Source organism: Berghia stephanieae, chromosome 4 (genome assembly GCF_034508935.2).
Source record: "Berghia stephanieae isolate SIO BIC M18660-M18661 chromosome 4, UCSD_Bste_1.3, whole genome shotgun sequence".
In the NCBI taxonomy this organism is placed as follows: domain Eukaryota; kingdom Metazoa; phylum Mollusca; class Gastropoda; order Nudibranchia; family Aeolidiidae; genus Berghia; species Berghia stephanieae.
The window spans coordinates 93,304,937-93,330,892 of record NC_088363.1 but is presented as its reverse complement, the minus strand read 5'-3'; the positions used below and the strand labels follow the sequence as shown (position 1 = coordinate 93,330,892).

At 33.3% G+C, this 25,956-nt stretch overlaps 2 protein-coding genes across 2 annotated transcripts in view; both read right to left on the bottom strand.

The window, feature by feature from the left end:
- Positions 1-2,166: 2,166 nt before the first annotated feature.
- LOC144971591 (linoleate 9/13-lipoxygenase-like) lies at positions 2,167-9,758 on the bottom strand. Its single transcript, XM_078912658.1, has 6 exons — positions 8,833-9,758; positions 7,833-7,938; positions 7,091-7,188; positions 5,658-5,832; positions 3,735-3,901; positions 2,167-2,397 (listed from the first exon to the last, which is right to left on the bottom strand). The coding sequence occupies exons 1-4, from the start codon at positions 9,022-9,024 to the stop codon at positions 5,719-5,721; spliced, it is 510 nt and encodes a 169-aa protein (XP_078768784.1). The 5' UTR covers positions 9,025-9,758; the 3' UTR covers positions 2,167-2,397; positions 3,735-3,901; positions 5,658-5,718.
- Positions 9,759-12,647: 2,889 nt separating this feature from the next.
- LOC144971588 (alkylglycerol monooxygenase-like) overlaps positions 12,648-25,956 on the bottom strand; it is a 35,726-nt gene continuing 22,417 nt past the window's right edge. The window contains exons 6-12 of the mRNA XM_078912648.1: positions 25,505-25,600; positions 23,131-23,263; positions 21,546-21,625; positions 20,442-20,576; positions 18,853-18,969; positions 17,673-17,755; positions 12,648-16,917 (exon numbers count right to left, since the gene is read on the bottom strand). Of these exons, the coding sequence (XP_078768774.1) occupies positions 16,719-16,917; positions 17,673-17,755; positions 18,853-18,969; positions 20,442-20,576; positions 21,546-21,625; positions 23,131-23,263; positions 25,505-25,600 (843 nt within the window). The 3' untranslated portion in view covers positions 12,648-16,718. The remainder of the gene's footprint in view (positions 16,918-17,672; positions 17,756-18,852; positions 18,970-20,441; positions 20,577-21,545; positions 21,626-23,130; positions 23,264-25,504; positions 25,601-25,956) is intronic.

Here is a 25,956-nt window from a genome sequence, read left to right as displayed (position 1 = left end):
CCTATCGCATCGTATTGCATTGCATTGTATCATATTGTATTGTATTGTATTCCTATCGCATCGTATTGCATTACATTGTATCATATCGTATTGTATTGTATTGTATCCTATCGCATCGTATTGCATTGCATTGTATCATATTGTATTGTATCCTATCGCATCGTATTGCATTGCATTGTATCATATGTATTGTATTGTATTGTATCCTATCGCATCGTATTGCATTGCATTGTATCATTTGTATTGTATTGTATTGTATCCTATCGCATCGTATTGCATTACAATTGTATCATATTGTATTGTATTGTATTGTATTCCTATCGCATCGTATTGCATTGCATTGTATCATATTGTATTGTATTGTATCCTATCGCATCGTATTGCATTACATTGTATCATATCGTATTGTATTGTATTGTATCCTATCGCATCGTATTGCATTGCATTGTATCATATTGTATTGTATCCTATCGCATCGTATTGCATTGCATTGTATCATAATGTATTGTATTGTATTGTATCCTATCGCATCGTATTGCATTGCATTGTATCATATTGTATTGTATTGTATTGTATCCTATCGCATCGTATTGCATTACATTGTATCATATTGTATTGTATTGTATTGTATCCTATCGCATCGTATTGCATTGCATTGTATCATATTGTATTGTATTGTATTGTATCCTATCGCATCGTATTGCATTACATTGTATCATATCGTATTGTATCCTATCGCATCGTATTGCATTGCATTGTATCATATGTATTGTATTGTATTGTATCCTATCGCATCGTATTGCATTGTATTGTATCATATTGTATTGTATTGTATTGTATCCTATCGCATCGTATTGCATTGCATTGTATCATATTGTATTGTATTGTATTGTATCCTATCGCATCGTATTGCATTGCATTGTATCATAATGTATTGTATCCTATCGCATCGTATTGCATTGCATTGTATCATATTGTATTGTATTGTATTGTATCCTATCGCATCGTATTGCATTACATTGTATCATATTGTATTGCATTGTATTGTATCCTATCGCATCGTATTGCATTACATTGTATCATATTGTATTGTATTGTATTGTATCCTATCGCATCGTATTGCATTGCATTGTATCATATTGTATTGTATTGTATTGTATCCTATCGCATCGTATTGCATTGCATTGTATCATATTGTATTGTATTGTATTGTATCCTATCGCATCGTATTGCATTGCATTGTATCATAATGTATTGTATCCTATCGCATCGTATTGCATTGCATTGTATCATATTGTATTGTATGTATTGTATCCTATCGCATCGTATTGCATTGCATTGTATCATAATGTATTGTATCCTATCGCATCGTATTGCATTGCATTGTATCATATTGTATTGTATCCTATCGCATCGTATTGCATTGCATTGTATCATATTGTATTGTATTGTATTGTATCCTATCGCACCGTATTGCATTGCATTGTATCATAATGTATTGTATCCTATCTCATCGTATTGCATTGCATTGTATCCTATTGTATTGTATTGTGTTGTATCCTATCGCATCGTATTGCATTGCATTGTATCCTATTGTATTGTATTGTATTGTATCCTATCGCATCGTATTGCATTACATTGTATCATATTGTATTGTATCCTATCGCATCGTATTGCATTGCATTGTATCATATTGTATTGTATCCTATCGCATCGTATTGCATTACATTGTATCATATTGTATTGTATCCTATCGCATCGTATTGCATTACATTGTATCATATTGTATTGTATCCTATCGCATCGTATTGCATTGCATTGTATCATATTGTATTGTATTGTATTGTATCCTATCGCATCGTATTGCATTACATTGTATCATATTGTATCCTATCGCATCGTATTGCATTGCATTGTATCATATTGTATTGTATCCTATCGCATCATATTGCATTGCATTGTATCATATTGTATTGTATCCTATCGCATCATATTGCATTGCATTGTATTGTATTGTATTGTATCCTATCGCATTGTATTGCATTGCATTGTATCATATTGTATTGTATTGTATTGTACTATATTGTATTGTATGTTTTTGTGTTTATTGATAACTTCTCATTTTCATTAAAAACATTTTTGGAATAAGTTTTTCTTTTCTTTCCCTTTTCTTTTAGGATGTACCAGAGCTTTTCTTTTATCCTGTCAATCATACGACTCAATCATAGTCAAATTGGTGATTTAATTGTAAGGGTGGCGTTTAGACTGGTCGTTTGTTGCCTTTAAATACTGATACTGTTAGGGATGATTTCAGGATCCAAATATTGGTATGGGGGGTTTCTGTGCTGGTTCCTGGCCTTGATCTTCTTGCTGATTTCTTTCAAGTCTCGTCGGAATCTAGAAGTTGAGAGATAAGAATACAAATTAATGGAGTATTGTCCAATTAAGAGTGCACCAAGAAATTATGGCATTTTCCTACTCACTTCATTTCTTGTTATTATCAACATAAGTGCCTGCTCCTCTCACTTTTCTAAATTACAGTCGTTTCTATGTTACACTTTTGTGTTGAGAATACTGGCTATTAAGGTTAAATGCTGGCCAACTAACTTCGCAGGATTTGTGTGTGTTGCACCCATGACCCCAAGAAGTCGGGAAGAGAAGGCTCTAATTGGACTAAGGTTTGAAGCGACTTTTTTTGTGGTCATGGATAGCTGAGTAGAGTCACAATGTCGCCGGCCAGGCAGAGTTGTCGTACCAGTAAGATCACGGGTCTAGCCCCCATCGCCACCGTGACGTTTTTATTCTCTGTTGTCTTCTGGCACTTTCTTATCCTACTCACTTCATCACCAAGAAATTTGTATTTTTAACCCCGTTTCATGAATGGCTTTTATGAATCAGATGAATGGCTTTTAGGATTAAGTTGAATTAAGTCAAGAGATGAATTGTTTAGTGACTAGCTAGGTGGAATTAAATAATTTCAACAAAAGAAATGAAAATTTTAAAAAAAATTCAGCAGATAACTATGGTAGGCACAATAATACATATGGTTGGACTATCATCAACAATTTTATCAATTCATGAATTTCTGTGCTTGAAAGATAATTTAATGGGTATATAATGAAAGGGTGTGATAATTATTTGAAAAAAGATACTTTCTTGATCATTTGTGCAGCATAAAATTGTAGTGTGATTCAATATAACAAGTTGTAGGTCTTTGAATTACAAGGAGCATGGTGTATACTATAGACATGTGTTGTGTAACTATGTGGTCTTGTGGTATGACATTCGCCTTGGGATCAGAAAGTTTTGGTTCGAGTCCTTATCTGAGTGTTGTATAGTAGAGTCCTTGGAAAAAGGCTCTTTACTCATATTCTCTCACCATACTCAGGTGTAAAATGAGTATCTGGCCATTAACAGCGTTGTCTCTGTTGGAAGCTATTGTAATATTTCCAAACAGGCGTCATGTTTCATCCTACTTTAAATGTTACAGTTGACCACAAACCCCCGGTAAAGTGCTTTGAGCATGTTTTACAGATATTGCACATTATCAATGCTCGCGTTTTTAAAACTGAACATTGTACCAAATACAGAATAATACCAACAATTATCTTTTCTGAACAATTGTCAAAGTTTGCCAAATAAATTTGCTTATTCATAAATATTCATAACAAATACATGTCATATTATTATAACTTTGCTTGATAATTTAATATCTGTTTATATCCAACACCTACTGGTCAACAATTTCTCTGGCTTGGGGGTCGAATATATATTGCACCTCAAAGTCGCCAATACTCTTGGTTCCCTTGGCACTGAGGATCTTAGTGACAATCATGATGTCCAGAGTTGTTGGTTTGTCTGGTAGACTTGACAGAATGTCTTTTTCTGTGATATTCATGTCCTAGGGATAGAGAGGAAACATACATTTGAAGCACTCTGCAAAATAAAAAATGTTAGCCATTTAAAAATAAGTTGTTTTTTTTTAATTGAGCTTTTATATAGCGCAATATCCACTAAATGTGCTCAAAACGCTTGACAAGGGGTCCCTGGCCAACAGCAACGTTTAACATTTAGGATGGGACATAACGCCTGTTAGGCGATGTTACAATTTTTTTGGACAGAGACAACGCTGTTAACGGCCAGGTACTCGTTTTACTCCTGAGTATGGTGAGAGAATGTGAGTAAAGAACCTTCTCCAAGGACTCAACTATGCGCCGAGCGAGGCTCGAACCCTCAAGCTTACATTCAATTTCACATTGTTATTTAATTACCACATAGCACTACCAATTACCAATCAATCTATTCTGCATTTCATTTTTATTTAAGTTAGAATTTAGATAGCTTTGCTGCAATGAAAGGTGGGAATGCGCTAATATTTCTTTTGACTAAATGATAGTTTGTCACAAAAATGTCAAAATGTCTAAAATGTAATTTCAATTCTGCATTTTATTCCAGCCAAACCTTTCATAGGATCAATAACAATTTTGAAATTATTAAAGAATTTTCCTATGTCCTGTAAAATATCCTTTCCGTATACTGTGATTTGTGGTCACATGATCTTAGCTCCATTATTATAGAGATAATTAATAGCTAACTATTAATCCTTACAATAGGATTCAACAGTTGTGACATCACCTCCCTCGTAATGACGCATAGTAACTTAGTAACTTGTTCTAAACTATCGGAACAATGGTGGACGCCCTTATGAAATACTTCTATGATGAGCATAAAAGTGTATCCAGAGGAGAAAACATTATAAATCTGATTATATTTTGGCTTTTATACATTCTGATCACATGACATGTGAAAAATTTCTAACCAGCATGAAGAATAAAAAGTACCGATTTTCTTGGTTGAGAACCAAGCTGCTCGATGCTTGGCGGATGCGACATCAGACCTTTGATTCCAATCACTACAACAATTCAAATACAACTCTGCCTATACGAACGTATATGATGAATGAGACTTGTTTTTCTTGATATTATGACTTTTATCAACAAGTCTGTAGTGAAAAAAAAAATATGTATGCATCAACTTGACCTTTGTTTGTATAATATACGATTTTGTGTACTTATGTCCATGCATCAATTTGATCTTTGCTTTTGTTTATATTAACTATTAAACATATATATTTGCAAAAAACAGCAGGTTATTTAAAGGTCCTTTCACCTACATAACCCTTAATGATAAAGATATGATATAAATTCACAGCTATTCTAAATTCCCATGCCTAAGAGTTTACCATGGTTATTAAGTCATATTAAATCAAGTTTTTTTTTTTTTAATTATATATTTATTTTTATTATTATTATTTACTTATATATTTTAATATATATATATATATATATATATATATATATAATATATATTATATATATATATATATATATATATATATATATATATATATATATATATATATATATATATATATATAAAGATATTTTTTTTTTTAAGCCAATATCCTTATGCCTATGTTTATTGTCGTATGTACAAGATGGAGATAAATCTAAACTGGCAAAGTGACGACAAACATTGGATGTCTCTCATTCCTGAGGTTTAAATTTTTTTTAAATAATAAAAAATTGCCAGCTATACCACAATACATAATCCTCAATTTCCCTAGCCATAACTCTAGGCTACAAATCCTTGTTTACCTTAGAAGATGGGGGTTTGCCTCTCATTAAGCTGGGATAGTTTGGGGGAAATGCATATTCCTCATATTGTGGGAAGTTGGTAGAGGGCATGAGAAATACTGCAAGTGTAAATGATACAGGTGAGGATGATGACCAGGTCCTCAGAACATGTAATCTCTCCGTTACCAGGAACACCCTAGGGAGATGAAACCAATTAAAATAAGAAAAAAAAAAGGGTCAACATTTTATCTCCTCAAAACCTATAATTTTTCGTTGTAAATGATCCAAAAGTGTTGGAGATGCTGATTTTAAAAATCATTATTTTTAATTTTTATATCTTTATAGAAGACAGTGATATGAAATTTGTCACTGATTAATTCACAAGGAAAAAAAAACCTCAATTAAATAAACAACAGGGATTATGTTAAATCTTTGAGAATTTTTGAAAAATGATCAAATTTTCATCCCTTGGAGCAATAAAAAAAATTCTGAAAAAAAAGGTGATTTGCAATAATAAAAAGCGTGTTACTTGAAATGTCATGTGATGTCCTTGTGTGATTGAACATGTCAAAGTGACGAATCAAGGGGCAGACACTGATGTAAGATAATAATCTGTAAAGGTCTTAATGAAGCAGTTCCAGGCCGACAAAGCAGAAAAACAAAAAACTTCAGCTTTTATACAGTGCAATATCCACTAAACGTTCTCAAAGTGCTTTACAAGGGGTCCCTGATCAATAGCAACATGTAACATGTAGAAAGGGACATGACGCCTGTAAGGCAATATAACAATTTTTTTACCGCTGTTATGGCCAGGTACTCATTTTACACCCGATATGGTGAGAGAATGTGAGTAAAGAGTCTTTTCCAAGGATTCAACTATGCGCACAGCGAGGCTCGAACCCAGGACCTTTCGATCCGAAAGTGAGTGTCATAGCCACACAAATACAAGAGAAATCATGTCAAAATATCAGCGGAGTTGAAGTGAAGCAGGCTGGTTTTTAGAGATGATTTTGTCTGGTATTTTTCTTTTAGTTTTGGTTGACACACCTTGTCAGATTTTGGATTGTGTGTGTGATCGATGGACCACGGAACACGTACAGCTACAACATGTCAAGCCCATCCAGTCCTCTATGAAATTTCACACACAAATTAATCCATATCATATGACTCGAACCTGGATATATATTTCCACTTCGGCCACTTCGCCCCCATATATATATAATCGTGTTTGATACAAATATGGTACGATAGTGCTCGACATGTAGCAATGGAGCGAATTATTATTTTAATATTTACCACAATGTTGGAGTCAGTCTACATAGATGTTTCAGGCCTTTTCAGCCATCATCAGGACTGTGTGTTACATGAGTTTGGTTTGTTGTGTGTTGTTGCCTGTTATGAGCATCATAATATTCTTTTTTTTTTCTTCTTTGTTTTTTTTTTTTACAAAATACCTTAATCCCAACACCTCCTGTTGAACGATTCCTCTCTTTGACCAGTTCAGCAGCAAAGCTTTGGATCTCCGTGTCACCTTTGATCAGTTCTCTCGTTGCTAATGCATGAAAAAAGGAAAATAAATAACACGGAAAAATAATCAAAAGATTTTAACAATTTCCTGAAATATGGTAGGTAACATAAATAGTTTACGAAATCCTAAAAACATGTTGAGTATTTAAAGTTTGAATAATAGCAGTAACATGGCATGGGGTGGTGACCAAGGCCTGTTCTGTGACTAAGACCAGCCTCCAAATGTGTCCCCCGGATTGAAATTTATTTAACGAATAAGGTAAAATGTAGATCAATTGATAGATTTTAAAATTAATCCTCACACTTTAGCAAAAGAAAATCGGAGGTTTTTTTTCAATGTTAAGATATATATCACATAAAGATGTTACAAAAGTGGTCTTGCCTTATGTGTGTGTGTGGGTGGGGGGGGGGGAGGAGTTGAAATCTATCAAATGATCTACATTTTATCAGATGTTCAACATTCTGGGAGGCACATTTGGGGGCTGATGTTAGTCACCCCAAACCGTACCATTAAATTTGCATCATGCATTTTACTTCACGACTGAGGAACCATTAGTGTTATATATATTGTTTTTCTTTTTTTTTTTTTTAATAACTTTTTTTTTTACTAAACTTGAAGAACAGGTATGTAGACAATGTCTTTAGTATTTCTCACCAACAACAACTTACGGTAATACAAGTCTACATAAGCCCTGACATATTTCTTGATGGCATTGTACAGTAACAAAGCATCGTCTCGGAAATGGTAGCATGGTAACACATTGGGATCATCAAGCTGAAAAAAAAAGACAAATAGGAATAATATTAATAATAATGATAATAATAATAATAATAATAATAATAATAATAATAATAATAATAATAATAATAATAATAATAATAATAATAATAATAATAATAATAACAATAATAATAATAATAATAATAATAATATATAATAATAATAATAATAATAATAAACAATAATAAAATAAAAATATTAGTAATAAATGAAATTCCTATGACACCTTAGCGCGATTACAACAGGCTCAAGGCGCTTTACATTTATATCATAAATTCTATGAAAAACAAAACAAAACAAAAGAAAAAAAAAAAAGAAGAAAAAGACATGGCAATTTGGAATGACTTACACAGCGCATTTTACACACAAGAAAGGTCAAACTCCATTGATACAAAATACATAGATATCATTCTAATAATAAGAATGCTAAAAAAACAAGTGTAAAGTATTATTGAAAAAAAGGAAATATCAAGCTCTTTTATGAGTAGAAAATAAATTAACTCCTCCCTTGAAGGTAGCTTTATATGTATTGAGGAAAAGGACGTATTCTAAATCAAAAGTCTAAAGTCATAAAAAAAACAACGTAAATTAATTTTTGAAAGTAAAGATAAAATAAAACAAGCATGCTTACTGTGTCACTGGTTATCCATACATACTTGAATATAACCTTGATTTGTATTGAATTACATAATATATGATAAAATGCATTTCAAGGGGGAATTGTTGAGTTTTCATATATAACCTAATTCATAATGTGCAGTGTCTCATAAAAAAAAACAAAAAACAAAACAAAAAATAATTTAGTAACAATCGGCTGGTGGAGAACATCAAAGTAAGGAACGACAACTCTGTCATACTTAATGTACATGAGAAATTTTACTGACTTACCCCCCTTCTCTTGAGGTCTTCGGGGTAAAGCGCCATTGGTGTCCATTCTCCATGTGTTGAGTCTGGAAATTGGATTAGAATATTGAATATAATAATGTAGATAATTGGGGACGAATGGTTTATCACTTTTTTAAAAATCCAAAGAATGAACCTTTTTTTTTCTTTCCTCAACCAAAATGTGACCGAATTCATCAATCTGGTATTGTCTCGGAATGAACATGTTGAAGAAAATTGAGTTTAAATGTCAAAATAAATATAACTATGACATTTAAGTTTTCTGAAGTAAGGAACAGAACTCACTATCCACTAATTCAAACCAAAATAACAGCAGGGCATTATATGGCAAGATCTACCTTTTTAGAGAATGATTGTGAATTCTGGATCCAAAAAATATTTAATTTTAATGAATATTATTATCAGCAGTGAATAGGAGTAGCCAAGAAACGGAAAGGATGAGTAGTTAGATATTCTAAAAACTGACCTTATAGTGATTGATTCAGGGTGATTTCTTCAGAAGCTTGACTAATAAATGTACATGTTAAGTGATAAGGATGAGGGTGAACAACTAGATGAAGGGGAAAGATGTACAATATCAACAAAGGGAGGTAATCTGTGGGGGATGATCCCAAGAAAAATATGAATACCAAAATATCTACTAAGGGATGCGCTACATATATCGTAGTTGTAATTAGGATCTCTCGATTTAAAAAAAAATTTTTAACACCATTTCATCAGGGACGATCGATCTGCCAGGTAGAATTTTCATTGGAACACCTGCAGACCAATGTCTTTCACAAATACCAAATTCTGTCGGTTGTGGCTCAATATCATCATGAGGAAGGAATTTATTTAACCATGTTTCCCGTTCTGGTTCCTCTTTAGGCAATCTGAACACGCAACATTTGTTGGCTTTATTGTACAGTCCACTCCGGATAATTGCAACACCTTGGGATCAGCGAAAATGTTGCGATTAACCGAAGTTGAGTTTCCTGTCCACTATAGCAACATTTTACACAAATATGGTAAACTCAAACAAGTTGTAAACATTGTTCTTAGTCCATTACAGACTGAGCAATATGATTGAAATAAAAACCTTATGTATAAATTTTGTCAAGCAAAAGCAGCTTTGATGCAAGTCGGCATCTTTTTCAGATTGGATTAACTTTCATTCTTTTGTTCTCAACATTTGAAAGAGTCAAAGAGATTAGCCGTGATGAGAGACAGAAAGCTCTCATCAAACTTGTTGGTCACAATGCCCAGTTGTCAATCCCAAGACAAAGGATATCGCTCATTCCCTCTTTACAACGGTCATTGTCTACCTGTTGTTAAGACTATGCCCATCCCCCTAACCTTCTATCTAATGGCAACAGATATCACAAACCCATACTGCAAAGTCTCGCCTTCTTTTGTATCTAATAGAATGGTGACACACAACTGTAACATGAATCCCCTTCACTCTCGATTCTCCAACCTGTCACGATTACATCCATTATGAAATTTAATATTTTGTTTGATTAATTTCTTGAATTTGCCACTTTTTGAGGGTGAAAATTTGTTGCGATTAACCGAAGTTTGTTGCAATTAACCAGTGACTTTTATATAGAATTAATTCAGTTTTTTAGGAAATGTTGCGATTAACCGAAATATGCGATTATCCAGAGTGGACTGTAGTTACCATTGCAATTCGCAACACCACAATTTTCTCCATCTTGAATTTGCTAACAAATCACGTCCATGAACATCAGACCCACAAGAGGCAAAAGTTCATGTCAGGCAAAACATTCAGAGTAGTGGTTCATTCCATGGAGTAGCATCAGATTCATAGTTCCCTTCCATTCCATAGTCACAGAGTTAATTAATAAAGTAACATATCAGAGACAGAACGATATATTCAGAGTACAATAGTTGGATTTTTAATAAGGGGCGCGCCTTTTTCTTCTTTTTCTCAGCTGTTCACAATGTACAGCTACAAAAATTTGTATGAACCTCTGGATCATTTTGTCTAAGTAAAAAATATTTTTTCACGAATTTTAAAACAATAGGAAAGTATTTCGCTTATTACAGCTATATTAAAATCGATAACTTGTAAGGATCGGAACCAAAATATGATTATAGTGTCAAAAATATGATTTTCCGCTTATCCATTATGACAGAATTTGTTAAAATGGAATGTTCAGTTAGTTGAAACTTATATAATGTTCGTACAGAATCTAAATATGAAGGAACAACAGACATGTTTACAATAGGGTACATTTTTCTTATTCAGATTCATTTTATAAATCACAATACTTGAAGAAAAAAAAAATGGTTATATATACAAGAACTTACCTTAATGTTATTTTGTAAAACCTGTTTTGCTCAACAAAAAAATGTATAGTATGTACTTACTGCTTTTGAATTTGAGGTTAAAAAATCATTTTGGGTTTTATTAGGATTGGTATTGGTATGCCATTTCAGTAAAAATCTTGACTAGCTTGGGGAAAAAATCCCAATTCATCTCATTACAGGACAATAAGGACGGGAAAAAACGAAAAGGAGCAACAGGTACAGATGAATTGAAGCAACAGCAAGACTTGACGGTACCGTCCTCAGGCAGGGGCGTCGAAACAAAATAATATTTTAAAAACGTCTGCCAGATGCAGCACTCTATTGCTTGGCATTTCACTAAAGTACATATTCTGATATGAAACAATGCTCAAATTGCGGAAGTCGAGAAAGACAGTTCTAATGAACATGTTTCAAAAATACAATATAGTAAAGGAGAATATGGTATTGTAAAGAAATCGACAGCACCAATGAAAAAATAGATTATAAAGCAGTGATTTGATATAAATACTTTTATTTTTCCTTATATGTACAAAATGTTTTATGTCTTTTGTCCAAAACATTGAGACAAATACAGGTTAGAGAATTTGTGACCAGTTGATTGCCATTTTAATCCATCGATATTTATTATTTTTTAAAGGCCAAATTGGAAAAAAAAAGGGTTTTGCGAATTATGCAAGAAAAGAGAGTTTTACTGAGGTGTAAATAAAAATTAATGGAAATTGATTCATTTTAAATTTAATCTTGTAAAAAATTAAAGGAATTGTAAATCAAACAAACTTTTAAAAAGACGGATGTTGAAATATGAATGACATAAAGGATACAAAACAATTATTATTCATATATATTAGTCAATGAGGTATAAGTAGGCAAGAGTTACTTTTTTTAATTTATGGGAAATTCAATGAGAGTAAAATACTGTTTCATTTCATTATATAAGAATCCCGTTTGCCAAGTGATGGCTGAAATCACAGCATAAACTATTTTCATCTTTAAACATCAACATTAGAATAAAGAAATAGTGAATAAACAAGAAAATAAACATCACAAAACAAAAAGTGAAATTATCTAAACAAATTTAAAAATAAAAACAAAAATGTGTCTGAACACTTAAAGCTAGGTTAGAGACAAGACAGACCCTTTGTCAATTAAACGAGACCCTGATTTAATATCCTGTGCTTAACAATAAATATTTACGGCATTATCTAGTTTAGAAAAGGAAGTAGGGGGTTTGCTACTTTAGAATATAAAGGAGATATAGCGGCACTAAAACTTACTAAAACTAATTCTAAACCTTAATTATTATTGCTCCGTAAAAATGTAAAAGTGGACTGGTTTCAGATTGTTACATATTTCTATCATCAACATAAAATCTTTCGTCAAATATTTCGCTGATATACAAGCACATCGTTTTCAGGCCCTCTCCATTATACAATGTTCAGGAGGTCAACGCTGTCCTGTCCCCTGGGGAATCACATCTACCAATAGGCTTCTTTTGTTTTTGTTTTTAAGGGTTTTACGGCGCTTGCAACACATTAAGGTCATATCAGCGCCAGTAAAAAGGAAGAAAATGGGATAGTAAAAAGTTCTAGAATTACAATAAAGCACCCAAGAAAAGGGAAGACAAAGGGGAATTGGTTCAAATAAGAAACAGGTGTAAATTCCAAAAGCATACTATCAAAGTACTTAGTTTGAGATCACTAAAAGTCTCATCCACACACAAGCACAGTTCCTCACTAAGAGGAATACACTCAATGTTTTACAAATCATACATAATATAAAGAAACATAATGCAGTGCATAACAGAGAGATGATTTACAAGGAAAAAAATATCATCTCCTAAAACAATAACTATGCATTTGACTGTTTCCCTCCCAGCTAGGACTCCGGCCAGGGCCAAGACAAAACCAAGTAATTGGCATGAGGTACAAATGTAACATGTATGTACCCTACAAGCCACTCTACTACTAAAACAGTTCACTCCGCTTAATCGCACACTCCGCTAATACGTTATACAATCCCAAAAAACGGAACTTTTGCTATATAATCACTGCCACTTAACCGCACAACTTCTCCACTCAATCGCTACAACTTGATTCCATCTTGATTGGAGAAAAATATCTTTAAAAATACACAAAAAAAGTTTTTTTTTTTTTAATGTGTCGCAAGCACCGCAAAACCATTGAAAACCAGAAACAAACAAAGACAGTCCTTACAATACCGATATAATTGTGATAGGTGAGATTGTGTTTTCTATTCCTTCTTCTGTCCCGACCAATAAGTCTCATTTCCAAACGGTCCACGTTACCAATAGGCAAAATATGGTATATCGGCTACTTATGAATTTTATTAACCTGGAAACAGGAAACAGTAATATGGACTCAATCATTAGGATTAAAAGCAATAAAAAAATATATTAAAAGCTGAATTGCCAGAGAATAAACAACAGAGTTGGACATCTTTGTAAAGGGTCAGTAAAAATATCAGAGTAAAGTGATCACTACTGGCTGATAAGGTTAAGATAATAAAAATGTAGATAAAGAAAAAACATCACATATTTAAGAGTCATAGCAAGAAGTAAGTACAAGGAGAGGTGACTGTGTTTGGAGGTTAGTTGTATTTTGTATGAAATTATTCAGAGTTTAATTTTTTTAAGTGACATAAGTAGGAAAGTTGAGGAGTTGAGAAAAAGTTATAAAAAAAACTATGCTTATGCTGAAAAGATGAAATGTGTATACAACAATTTTCAAAATGTGTTTATAACTTTTAGAAGTTCCGTAACGAGGTAGGGGATTTTGAATTTTGAAAGAGAAATACTTAAGGTGATGATAATAATAATAATAATAATAATAATAATAATAATAATAATAATAATAATAATAATAATAACAACAACAACAACAATAATAATATTTACACTTCTCCACATTTTTGACTGAAAATGGTAAAATGTTGAATGCATCCATAAAACAGCAACAAATCTTTGTAAAAAAAAGTTACAAATAGACATCCTTGAATTTTGACAAAAATTGACGTAAAAACAACAAAAGTTTCGACTGAATTCATTTTGAAAATAAAGGATTATGTTCTGTGAAAATACATATCAGTAAAAAAGTCATATACCTGCACTGCTACTTACTAAATCCCATCATCATCATACTCGTATTTTTAAAAATCCATATCAATATATAATTTATCCAATGCTTTATATATCATTTTCATATTAAGCGACATAAATTCCATTTCAAAAAGTACTCTATTAAACATCGCTCATCTAACTACTGGAAATTTCTCTTTTTTTAATCAGTCGTGGCAATCAACTGAAATGTGCCATCTTTCCAAGTTTGTCCCCATTGATGAAGGACGAGGCGATTTTCTATTTTTGGGCAGTCCAAGTTGCAAACATCAGTAGCAATAAGTGATTTTTAAACAAAACAAATTTTTTTGCTAAAATGAAGTTCTAAGATGAGTACCATTGAATCCAGGAGTCCATAAAAAAAGGCCTGGTTCTTTCTTTTTTTTTTTGGGAGAGGGGGGGGGGGGGGGGGGGGGGGGTGGGTCTTTTTTGGACAATTTCCTTTTATTCTAATTATGTATGGATTTGAGGAAGACATCATAAAGAGAGAGGGTAGTGTGGAATGTGGAATTACAGAAATCGTTATAGACAGTTCAATGCTTTCAAAATAAACGCAATTAGAAATAGCTTGTATATCTCAAGACAGGGAGAATAATGCAAACTGCCATGGATTGCTGGCAAATAATATTGAAATCACATTAAAATTATTGGAACTTAAAGTAGAACAATTTTTAAAAAATAATAAAACATTATACAATAGTAAAAGGTCAAATAAATTCAATAGCTATTTGGTAGTCGATATCAGTTTCAAGTTTGTATAAAGTGAATTAAGTTAAATTAAAGTAAAGCAGTTTCAATCTTTCAATAAAAAGTAGTAAAACTTTCCTTGGATTATACCCAAAATGTAACTATTTCAAAAAACAAGAGTTCTTCAATCATTTGACTTCTATCAAATCATAATTTCTCCAATTCGTTAACTGATTATAATTACAGTTAATACAGCCTTATCTATTCTCATAAACATAGAAGATCCCACTAAGAGGAACATACTCAAATTTTGGCAAATCATGTTAAAAATTAAAAAAAATAACAGTACTTAACAGAGAGATGACTTACAAGGAAAAAAAATCATCTCCCAAAACTATAACCATAAATTCGATTGTTTCCCTCCCAAGCAAGAACTCCAGCCAGGGTCAGGACAAAACCAAGTAATCTTATTGCAAGACAAAGACAGAAATCAATTGGAAAACAGATAAAGGGGGATAGAAGACACAGCAAGTACCACTATGGGTTGTCGGCGATCCCACCCAGAGGGTTTGCTGTGTAACGTGTAGAGTGAAATCAAACAATAGGTGTAAAGGGCTAATAATAATTTCTGCACAATTATTTAAATATCATGCCAGATGTGGTGACAGATTAAAGCGCTAGATTACTCAAAAGTTTGGTCACTTAATGTGTAAAAAAAAATGATAGAAAAATCCTTTTCAAGTCATCTTCATCAGATTAGATTCTGTATCAGCTTATCACATGAATGGCTGTCCAATAGCATTGAATCATTAACATATGTTATCTGGCTTCCTGACATATATCGGATGTATAATATGTGACCCTCGCCTCTCAACGGTATTATATAGGGTTGAGTTATATGATGAAAAAGAATTTATTTCTAAAAAATGAGACTTGGTTTTATTTACATTTGTTTGATTAAGGAGAAGAATTCAGTTTCTGAAAAAGCAAAAATATATAAAATTTCATATTTTGGATATTTTTACAATTGAACTCACTTTTGAATATCTGGTTGACTCATACATAATAGTAGATTGAGGTGGTAGGTCACATATTACGTTAAATAACAAAATTATGACTGTATAATATAATATAATATATACACAAACAATACCATTAAAATCATCTTTAACAGTACAAAAACAAAAGGCATCAACAATAATACTCAGACCATTGGATTTGGTCGAGGCATTGAAAGATGGGTGTTTGATTCTAATTCATTTGGCAAAAAGTGAATATCATCCAGTCCTGTTTTCTGTGTGTATAATCTGTGATGACAAATGTATTTTAATTAAATTCTTATTAAATGATGTGAAAGCAAAAGGTTATTTCCGGGTCAAATGGCGTAAAAAGACAACGAGATTAAGTTCATTTTGAAAAACTGTGGAAAAAATGGCACAGTACAGCGTGTTATATTGTACAGTAAATTTTGTCAAATAATAAAGAAACTATTTGAAACTGGGAAAACAGCATTCTGAAATGATAATATCTTTACAAATAGAGATCATCAATTCATTTGCGCACAAATCGGTAACTTAAGGATTTTTTTTTTTTCATCTCTTGTAAATTGTAAACTTTGCTATTGATTCACATACAGTATGCTACTTTTTGACACCACTTCAAGCAACCAACGTCATCAACATGTCCATCTCCAAAGAAAAGGATTGCTGTTCCATCGAGTCAAGTCCAACCCTATGGCTTATTCAGATTTCTTTGTGACCACGTTAAATCTGTACTGTGTACACGCCAGGGTCAGCCATAGCACGGCAGAGAGAGCATAGAGCCCAAACAATCCTGACAAGAAGTTCAATTCCAAAAACAGACCAGTCCCTTTTATGTAGTAGCAGTAGAACATGAACATAACACATCGCAGAACCTCATACAAAGAACTGAATTTGCTAAAAGAAAAAAGAAAAAAAAAAGGATGAAAAAGAAAACATCATTGGTGGCATAAATGATTGAAACATGTTTTAAAATTATCACCAAACTAAACCCCTGATTTTATTTAGAGCAGGAAGAAAAATGAATTCTTTCCAAAAAGACTGGCATTTGACGTCATTATTTGATTTTTGCACCGCCTAGTGAGTTGTTAGTAGTGCTCATGGAAACAAGTGGTCCCATTGGTTGAACTATTGAATACAACTCACAATTTGCTTTCTTTTGTGGTCAAAGACTGGCATTTTGACGTAATTTTTTAGTCAGATTCAATTTTTAAAAAGATTGCAAGGTACTCCTTCAGAGCCAACAGGAACTTGGAGTCTCAGATTATTTATATATAAAATAAATAATAATCAACTGCTACCTCCTGAGAAAGACGCTGGTCTATAGCTAGAGAGTTCATCAAGGGCCAGGCCTGCTGCAGACATCGGCGATCATGTCCCGCCAATCATATCTGTCCTCAGATCTTCTCAATAGCTCGATTCCTGTTCCTCCTCCACCAATCCATCTGTTCAGATTGTCAATGTAATCTATCCTCTGTCTCCCTCTTCTTTTCTTCCCAGCAACTTTACCCGTAAGTATAATCTTTTCAATACCGTTTTTTCTGTAAATATGTCTGAGTTGGTCGTACTCCTCGCTAGAGAGTACTCTCTGCCAGATCTAAGATAAAAACTATTTGCCTTGAAGGATTCAAATTAAACAACACCCGACTTACCAATTGTCATATAGGGCTCCAAAGCACGAAATTGATACAATGAAAAATGCAATGCAAGCCAAACTGTAGAAACAAGACAATTCCTGTGGAAGAAGAAATCAAATGTACAACAAGACTTGCTTCATGACCTTAGACAGTAATGGTAATCCTGTAGGGCCATAAGCTTCAAAGAGCGTGAGTTTATCCCAGTTACTATAGCGTGAAACAGACAATAGCAATCGCTTGCTACCCTTTGCATAGGACACTAGTTTATCGCGAAGTACTTTTCACCAGATCTAACAGACCCAGCTACTCAATCAGTGCTGGACAGAAAAAAATCTCGACTTCACCCAAGATCGATCTCAGTCCCTTTGCGTGTGAAGCGAGTGCTCTACCAACTGAGCTATTGGGACAGGAAAAGAAGTTAGAAAAAGCAAAATAACAAAATATATCAAGATCATAATAAGAAGGTTTTGGAAAAGAATGTTTTAGGCATTAAAATGGGCGCTGTTGACTTTCTTAATAAAGAGTGAGGCACCCTATACATGTTTTTAATGTACAACTAATTTAACTAATTTATTTGGCACTTATTTACTATTTTATTATGACCTTGAAAATTTGACAAATAGTAATTTTAAGAGATAAAATTGTAGTCGCTATAGTTACCTTACACTTCAAAATCCTTATAATTATTTAGTCTTACATCAACTTTTATTTTCAATGAGCTTTAATTACTTAGAGATGATCAAGAAGTTCAGAAATAAGAGCCAAAATTTCGTAAATCTACGATTTTTTGGTAATGGTAGGCAGGTCTGCATTTAGGATTTGTGAAAAATAAACAAACAGAAAACGCTTAACAATTCCAATTCACAATAAAGCATTCCAATCACAGATATATTCCAATCATGACACACTGACCAATGGTTTACAAATAGCTTTGCACGAGCATGGTAGTATAGTAGTGCGCTTCATCAGTGGGGACTTTCCACCTGTCCCACATGTACCCGATGTGGGCAAGAACCCGAAATGGCAGAGCATCTAGTTGAACGGTGTGTTGTGACGATGCTACCGACCGGGCGGGTTCGCGACGGTGCACGAATGCGGACCGGACTTTGCTGATTGGGTCGATGGTCATAACATAGTAGTGTGAGAACCATAAGAGGCTGCTGCCTTGCATAGAGTGATCAAAAAAGAAACTTACATTTTTCATTTGAGAAAGATGAGAGTAGCCGAATACAACCAATAAAAAGTGCACGAACATATAGACGTTGCCCCATGTTGGAAGGTTGCTGTCATATTTCTGGACGGGTTCTTCAACCTAATTTTTTTTTTTTTAAATGATGCAGAAAATACATGAATATTTATGGTGAGAATGCCTATAGAAAAATGATTATTTCAAATTTCATTTCATAATTGGACTACCGATGGATACACAATTAAAAATTCACGTCTTCTTTAACCGGTCTACTGCAGTATCTGGAGAAAAAAAGTTTCATTAAAAATTTGGCCAGAAAACTCATCCTTTAAACATTGATCAATTTAAATGACCTTCATCTGCAAAACTCTCAAACCTTGAACTTTGTAAAGTCCCAAGTTTGAGGTTATTTACCAAGATGAGGGACATTCAAATCGATCAATATTTAAAGGATGAGTTTTCTGGTCAAATTTCTAAATAGGTGTTATTTCCGAATACGGCAAATAACTTTTAAGTCTTACTGACAACTCTTTAAAATCTGTCTTTAAATCCCACGTCTCTGTTGTCCATTAAATGTAGGCTTCAAAGTCAGAGGTCCTTAGAGCCATTTAATGCAAATTCAAACGATGACAAAAAAAAAAAAAAAGAAAAAAAGAAGAGAGTGTTAGTTGGTTGAAGAAAATGATAAGGTACAAATCAAGACAATACGTTGTGGCTGGTTAATTTGGTGATGTATCATAAATGCAATTTCAACCCATTGAGTATACACCCTAATACACCCTAAAAACTAAAAGAAATTATGGAAGATAAGCTCTGAGGTTGACGTGTCGTTAAGCTGCTTTTCTTTTGAAAAATAAAAACAAACCCCCCCAAAGCAAAAAAAAAAAATATATATATTAAAAAAGAAAATTGATTAAAACAACAAAAAAAAAACAAAAAAAGAAAATTAGAAGAAAAACAAAAAAACACAAAATAGAAAAAAAAAGACAAACAGGGATGCATTCTGATTTCCTGGAACTCAAGGTGCTAATTGACAATTTAACCCTTTGTGGTAAAATTTAATCTCTGAAATTTGAAAATTGTAATTTTTTTCCCAATCCTTTTTCTTTTTGTAATCGCAGACCACATTTAAAATTTAGACAAGACAGCACAAACTTGATGCGATTCTGGCTTTATTCAAGTTTCTAGAGTTGCATTGTGGTTTGTCCCCAACATGACACTGACTAAGGCATGAGGAATAAAATGTGTGCGGCTATATGGTCTTGTGGTATGACACTCGCTTTTGGATTGGAAGGTCCTGGGTTCGAGCCTCGCACAGTGCATTGTTCAGTCCTTGGAAAAGGCTCTTTACTCACATTCTCTCACTGTACTCCGGTGTAAAATGAGTACATAGCCGTTAACAGCATAGCCTCTGTCCGAAAAAATTATAATATCGCCTAACAGCGCCATGTCCTGTCCAACATGTTAAGTGTTGCTGTTGGCCAGGGACCCCTTGTAAAGCGCTTTGAGCACGTTTAGTGGATATTGCACTATATAAATATAAAAGCTCATTTTAAAATGGAAATTCTTGTAAGACACAAGATTCTTGTACAAACCTCCGGAATGTCACTGAGTAGGCCAGTTCTGGGCTTGCCTGGTTCCCATCCGGGTCCATTGAAGATGGCAGATAGTTTATTGCCAATGCCTTTGTGTGTCTGCACCAAACTGACTATCCACATGTAGTGTGCTATCTATGAATAAGAGATCACAGACAATGTGTTACTAATAGATTTATTTTTACTATGAAGCCGTTTGAAAATGCTTAGCCTCATAAAGTTCTGAGAACAAAAGGGGAAAAGAGCATCAAATGCTGTAAGGCAGACTGTATCTATTTTTCCTGTGAGGAAATTGGATTTACAATATTCCTAATCTTTCTCTACTGTAAGCCAAAGTATTCTTTATTTTTCCTCAAAAACATTCGATGATCTTTAAAAAACAAAAAAAGCCAAAAATAATTTACCTATAATTTGTGATTTTAACATTGTGATGTTAACATTTTAAGTTAAGAAGAGATTGTTGATGGTAAGATTCTCTTCATGGTGTGATTAGACATCTTTTTAGAATTATTAAGCATTAAAATGTTGGCCCAGTTTGATTGCTTTTCATACTCCTTCATTACAACAAGAAATGAGGTGAGCAGGAAAGTGCCAGAAGACAATAGAGAATAGAAATTTTGTGGTAGTGATGGGGGCTCGAACCCGCGACCTTACAGGTATGACAACTCAGCCTGGCCGGGGAAAGCGTGACTCTACCGTATGAGCTATCCACGATCCCAAAATAGATCGCTTTTAACCCTAGTCATATTCAAGCCTTCTCTTCCTGACGTCTTGAGGTCACGTGTTCAACACACACAAACGCCGCGAAGTAAGTTGGCCAGCAGCATTTAAGCTTAATAGCCAATATTCTCAACACAAACATATAACATAGAAACAATTGAGACATTGAGTATGCTCCGGTATTTGGGGTGAATTTTTAATTCATTAAAGTGAATGGAGCAGGCACTTATGTTGATAACAACAAGAAATGAGGTGAGTAGGAAAGTGCCAGAAGACAAAAGAGAATAAAAATTTCGCTCCTTCCTTGAGACTTGTACCAGGGACATCACAGATATCAGTATTTAGACAGTCTATCATTCGAAAAAGCTAATCAAGACATTTTACCTGACTCCACAGTGGATTCCAGAACTGGTTTGGGTGTACTAGTCCATAAATCACTTTCTTGTCTTCAGCTTGGAAGGTATCTGAATTGGGTGTAAAAGAAAAAGATTTTTGATTCCGCCTCTGCATATGTCATTTCCCCAACCTATCAATTGTAACTGCAATTTTTTGTGTTTTTTTGATCCGTGAATCGTGGCTGCAATGTTTTCATTTTTCAAGGGGGAATGATAAATGATGAATATACAGACTGTTTGTACTGCTGTTCCTCTTGTATTTTTCTCCCCTAGTTGTGTTATAATTTGTTGATGTCTTATTTTTTTAACTTATTATTCTCTTGATGTGTTGTATTTCTCTTTTTTTTTTTGGTAATACACACATACAGCTAATATCAGTTAGTTTGCTGTTGTCCCTCCATTTTTAAAAATGTGTTATATTAGGGAGTGTATCCATCAATACTGAACTCTGATAGGCCCCTTACATGTTTCAAAGTATTATCTTGTACGTTTTTCTTGAATTACACAAATATTCAGGGGTAAAATGGCCATCATGACTTCAGAAAAAACACCCCACTCTTGTTAACTTTTATTTTATTCTGTTGGGAAACCTTTATTTTTCACGATTCTACACCTAGTGTGGTTAAAAATATGACATTATGGATACTTATAATAAACATCACAAGAACCTTTGGTTCTTTAGATTGTTAGCTCTATAAAAATATTGCTATATTTACATCATCACAGATTTGAAAGAGAGAACATTTATGGCAAGTCATGCCAGAAGAAGACGTGGAGGAAGAGGAGGAAGAAAAGGAGGAGAAAGGTGAGGAGGAGAAGAAGAAGAAGAAGAAGAAGAAGAAGAAGAAGAAGAAGAAGAAGAAGAAGAAGAAGAAGAAGAAGAAGAAGAAGAAGAAGAAGAAGAAGAAGAAGAAGAAGAAGAAGAAGAAGAAGAAAGAAGAAGAAGAAGAAGAAGAAGAATGAAGACGACGAAGACGAAGACGAAGAGAAGAAGAAGAAGAAGAAGAAGAAGAAGAAGAAGAAGAAGAAGAAGAAGAAGAAGAAGAAGAAGAAGAAGAAGAAAGAAGAAGAAGAAGAAGAGAAGAAGAAGAAGAAGAAGAAGAAGAAGAAGAAGAAGAAGAAGAAGAAAGAAAGAAGAGAAGAAGAAGAAGAAGAAGAAGAAGAAGAAGAAGAAGAAGAAGAAGAAGAAGAAGAAGAAGAAGAAGAGAAGAAGAAGAAGAAGAAGAAGAAGAAGAAGAAGAAGAAGAAGAAGAAGAAGAAGAAGAAGAAGAAGAAGAAGAAGAAGAAGCCGACGACGACGAAAGAAATGAAACCACAAAAATAGCATAATCTAGCGAAAACATATTAATTTGTCAATAGCAGAAGGCAACAGGGTAATGAAAGTTTTAAAATAACGACATGAAACAGGACAACCATAAAGGAATTTATCAGACATAAAGCTTACTTTACTTATACTTTGGAGAAACACAAAAAAACTGTCCTACTGCTTGACAAAAACGTATAGAAATAAACTGGACAAGAATAAATCTATATAGGTAAAAAAAAACTAGAAAGGAAGGAGAGTGACGTCATACTGAACATTCTGTCCCAAATGATCAGAGTCCCTCCATAGTTTTTGTCAATACAATAGGGATTACGGCCGTGGTGGACTCGATGGTGACTGGGCGTGTTCAGGAAATACTCCAGGGGACCAATTGTGTTGACGACCTGGATATGAAGACAGTGATAGGGGTAGTGGTGATGACGTTAAGGATAATGATGATGATGATGATGATGATGATGATGATGATGATGATGATGATGATGATGAAGAAGATGATGATGATGATGATGATAATGATAATTTTGATATTGTCAATGACTGTAATATTGATGAATGAAAGATAGAAAGAAGGAAAGAAAGAAAGAAAGAAAGAAAGAAAGAAAGAAGGAAAGAAAGAATGATAGAAAGAAGGAAAGAAAGAAAGAAAGAAAGGAAAAAGTTTATTCAACATAAATATAAATCGAACATAAATTTCAACATTATCAGATTATATAAGCATCTGATTCTCACGGCTATCGGTCATATGGACCAGTATGCCTTGCTTTCAACTGTTAACATTCAATTTGTTAGTAGATCGCAACAGAGAGCCACATTAATTTGTTAACATGGCAGATCTATTTGAATGTATCATGTTTACCAGATGTTTCTGTAAATAGAAATCATAATGTTATACAATAAAACGCTCTGGTCACTTTACCTCATACCTACTTTTCTGGGAATCCAAATGCTGAAACCTCTAATAATTTCTGTCCACACAGGAATTTGTTTTGTTAATGTCTGTGTGCCACTATAAAAATAAGCTATCCTGAAACGATTACAGACCATTTTCTTTATTTCAAAGAGCTGATAGCAATAAGACACCAATGTTCAGCTTTAAAAAAACATAACACCCTTTACAATTGAGATTTTGTACATAAAGATTTTGAAAATTCAGAAGGGTGGTCCATCAGCTATCAAACTCAAAAAGAGCACGTAATCTTCTTATGTTTTTATTGTTTTTAAGGGTATTACGGCGCTTGCAACACATTTAGGTTATATCAGCGCCAGTAAAAAGGAAGAAAATGGGATAGTAAAAAGTAGACCTGTAAATGAGCTCTATAAAAATTGACTGAAACTGAAACTCTTCGTAATTCGTCGTAGCGGTAAAATCCAAAGAATCAAAATGAAAGGTAAACAGCAAGCTCACTTGAGCAAAGCAATGGCAGAAAACTAAATTGCGAGGGAATTAATTAGGCTACTTACCATTGTTCCTTGTAATTAGGTACCCAATCAGTGAAGAAACTTAGAAACGGTCAACCAGTTTGTTTACAACATGAGGTAATCGAGCTGTGCTTGTAGCAATCATTTAACTTTCGATTTGATGGTGTCTACATAACGAACTTCCGGTGTTTCGAATTTTTCTTTCTCATACTTTTCCTGTCCTTCAAGTAAATGTGGTCAATTTTGGCTTAGACGAAACAGTGAAATTTATCGCTCGGCGGCTCAGTTAAAATTGGCTACGACAGGTTTCGAAAGTGAAAAAATAATTTCACGAAGGCTGTGTGAAAATACACTGGGGTGTGTTCAGACACGGCAATTCTAAAAAGCATCGCTTAGCCTTGGCAATATATATCCATCATTAATATAAACGGCCCATGAGCTATGCGTGGGGCTGTAGAACATTCCTAGTTAACTTTACAGTCAATCGACTACGATTCATGAATTCTTTCTTTATTCATTTCTTTTAAAAATATTTGAATTTGACGAATTGACTGATTTCAGTTAATTGACTGAGAATTTACAGGTCTAAAAAAGTTCTAGAATTACAATTAAAGCACCCACGAAAAAGTAAGACAAAGGGGAATTGAGAACAAATAGGGATCAGATGTAGATTCCAAGAGCATACCACCAATGTACTTAGTTTGAGATCACCTATAAGTCTCATCCGGACACAAGCACAAAATCCAACAAAGAGGAATGCACTCAAATGCTTACATTATACATTAAAAACAACAAATATAATAATACATAACAGAGAGATGATTTACAAGGAAAAAAATATCATCTCCCAAAATAATAACTATGCATTTGATTGTTTCCCTCCCACTCAGGACTCCGGTCAGGACAAAACCCTGTGATCTCATTCCAAGACAAAGACAGAAAGCATGTTGGAAAACAGAAATAAGGGGACATAAGGGGATAGAAGCCATAGTATGTACCTCCCTGCCCACTATGGGAGGTCAGGAACCCCACCCAGACGTAATCTTCTTAGGACCTTTCGAAAATCATTAGAATACAAAAAAAGCACTTTATAATGCTCTGCACTTCTTTCTTTGTCCATCTTTAGAGATTGACATCGCAAGTTGTGGGTTTTTTAAAAAAATAGAAAATATCTTTTCTTTCGTTTCAATTCGAAATAAATATACCTCAGTGTGAATCCAAAACTGGTATAAAAGGTTGAATTGTAAATGGACATAGAATATGGGAGGTGGGATGAAAAACGCCATGCCTAGATTCAAGATCTGGAAGAGGAAAAAGTAATGATAAAACAATAAAAATAATGTTAACAAAAAGAATTAAAAACAGCAACATAAGCAATACTAAAAATGGCAATAAAAATAACAATAATAATAATAAAAATAATGATAATAACAACAAAATAATATAGTAGTAGTTATATTCTTCGTCTTGTTCTTAATATTATTATAATAATTATTATTATTATTGTTATTATTAGTATGAATATTATAATGATTATTATTATTATTATATTATTATTATTATTATTATTATTATTATTTATTATTATTATTATTAGTGTGAATATAATTATGATTATTATTATTATCAATATCAACAACAACAATAATATAATAAT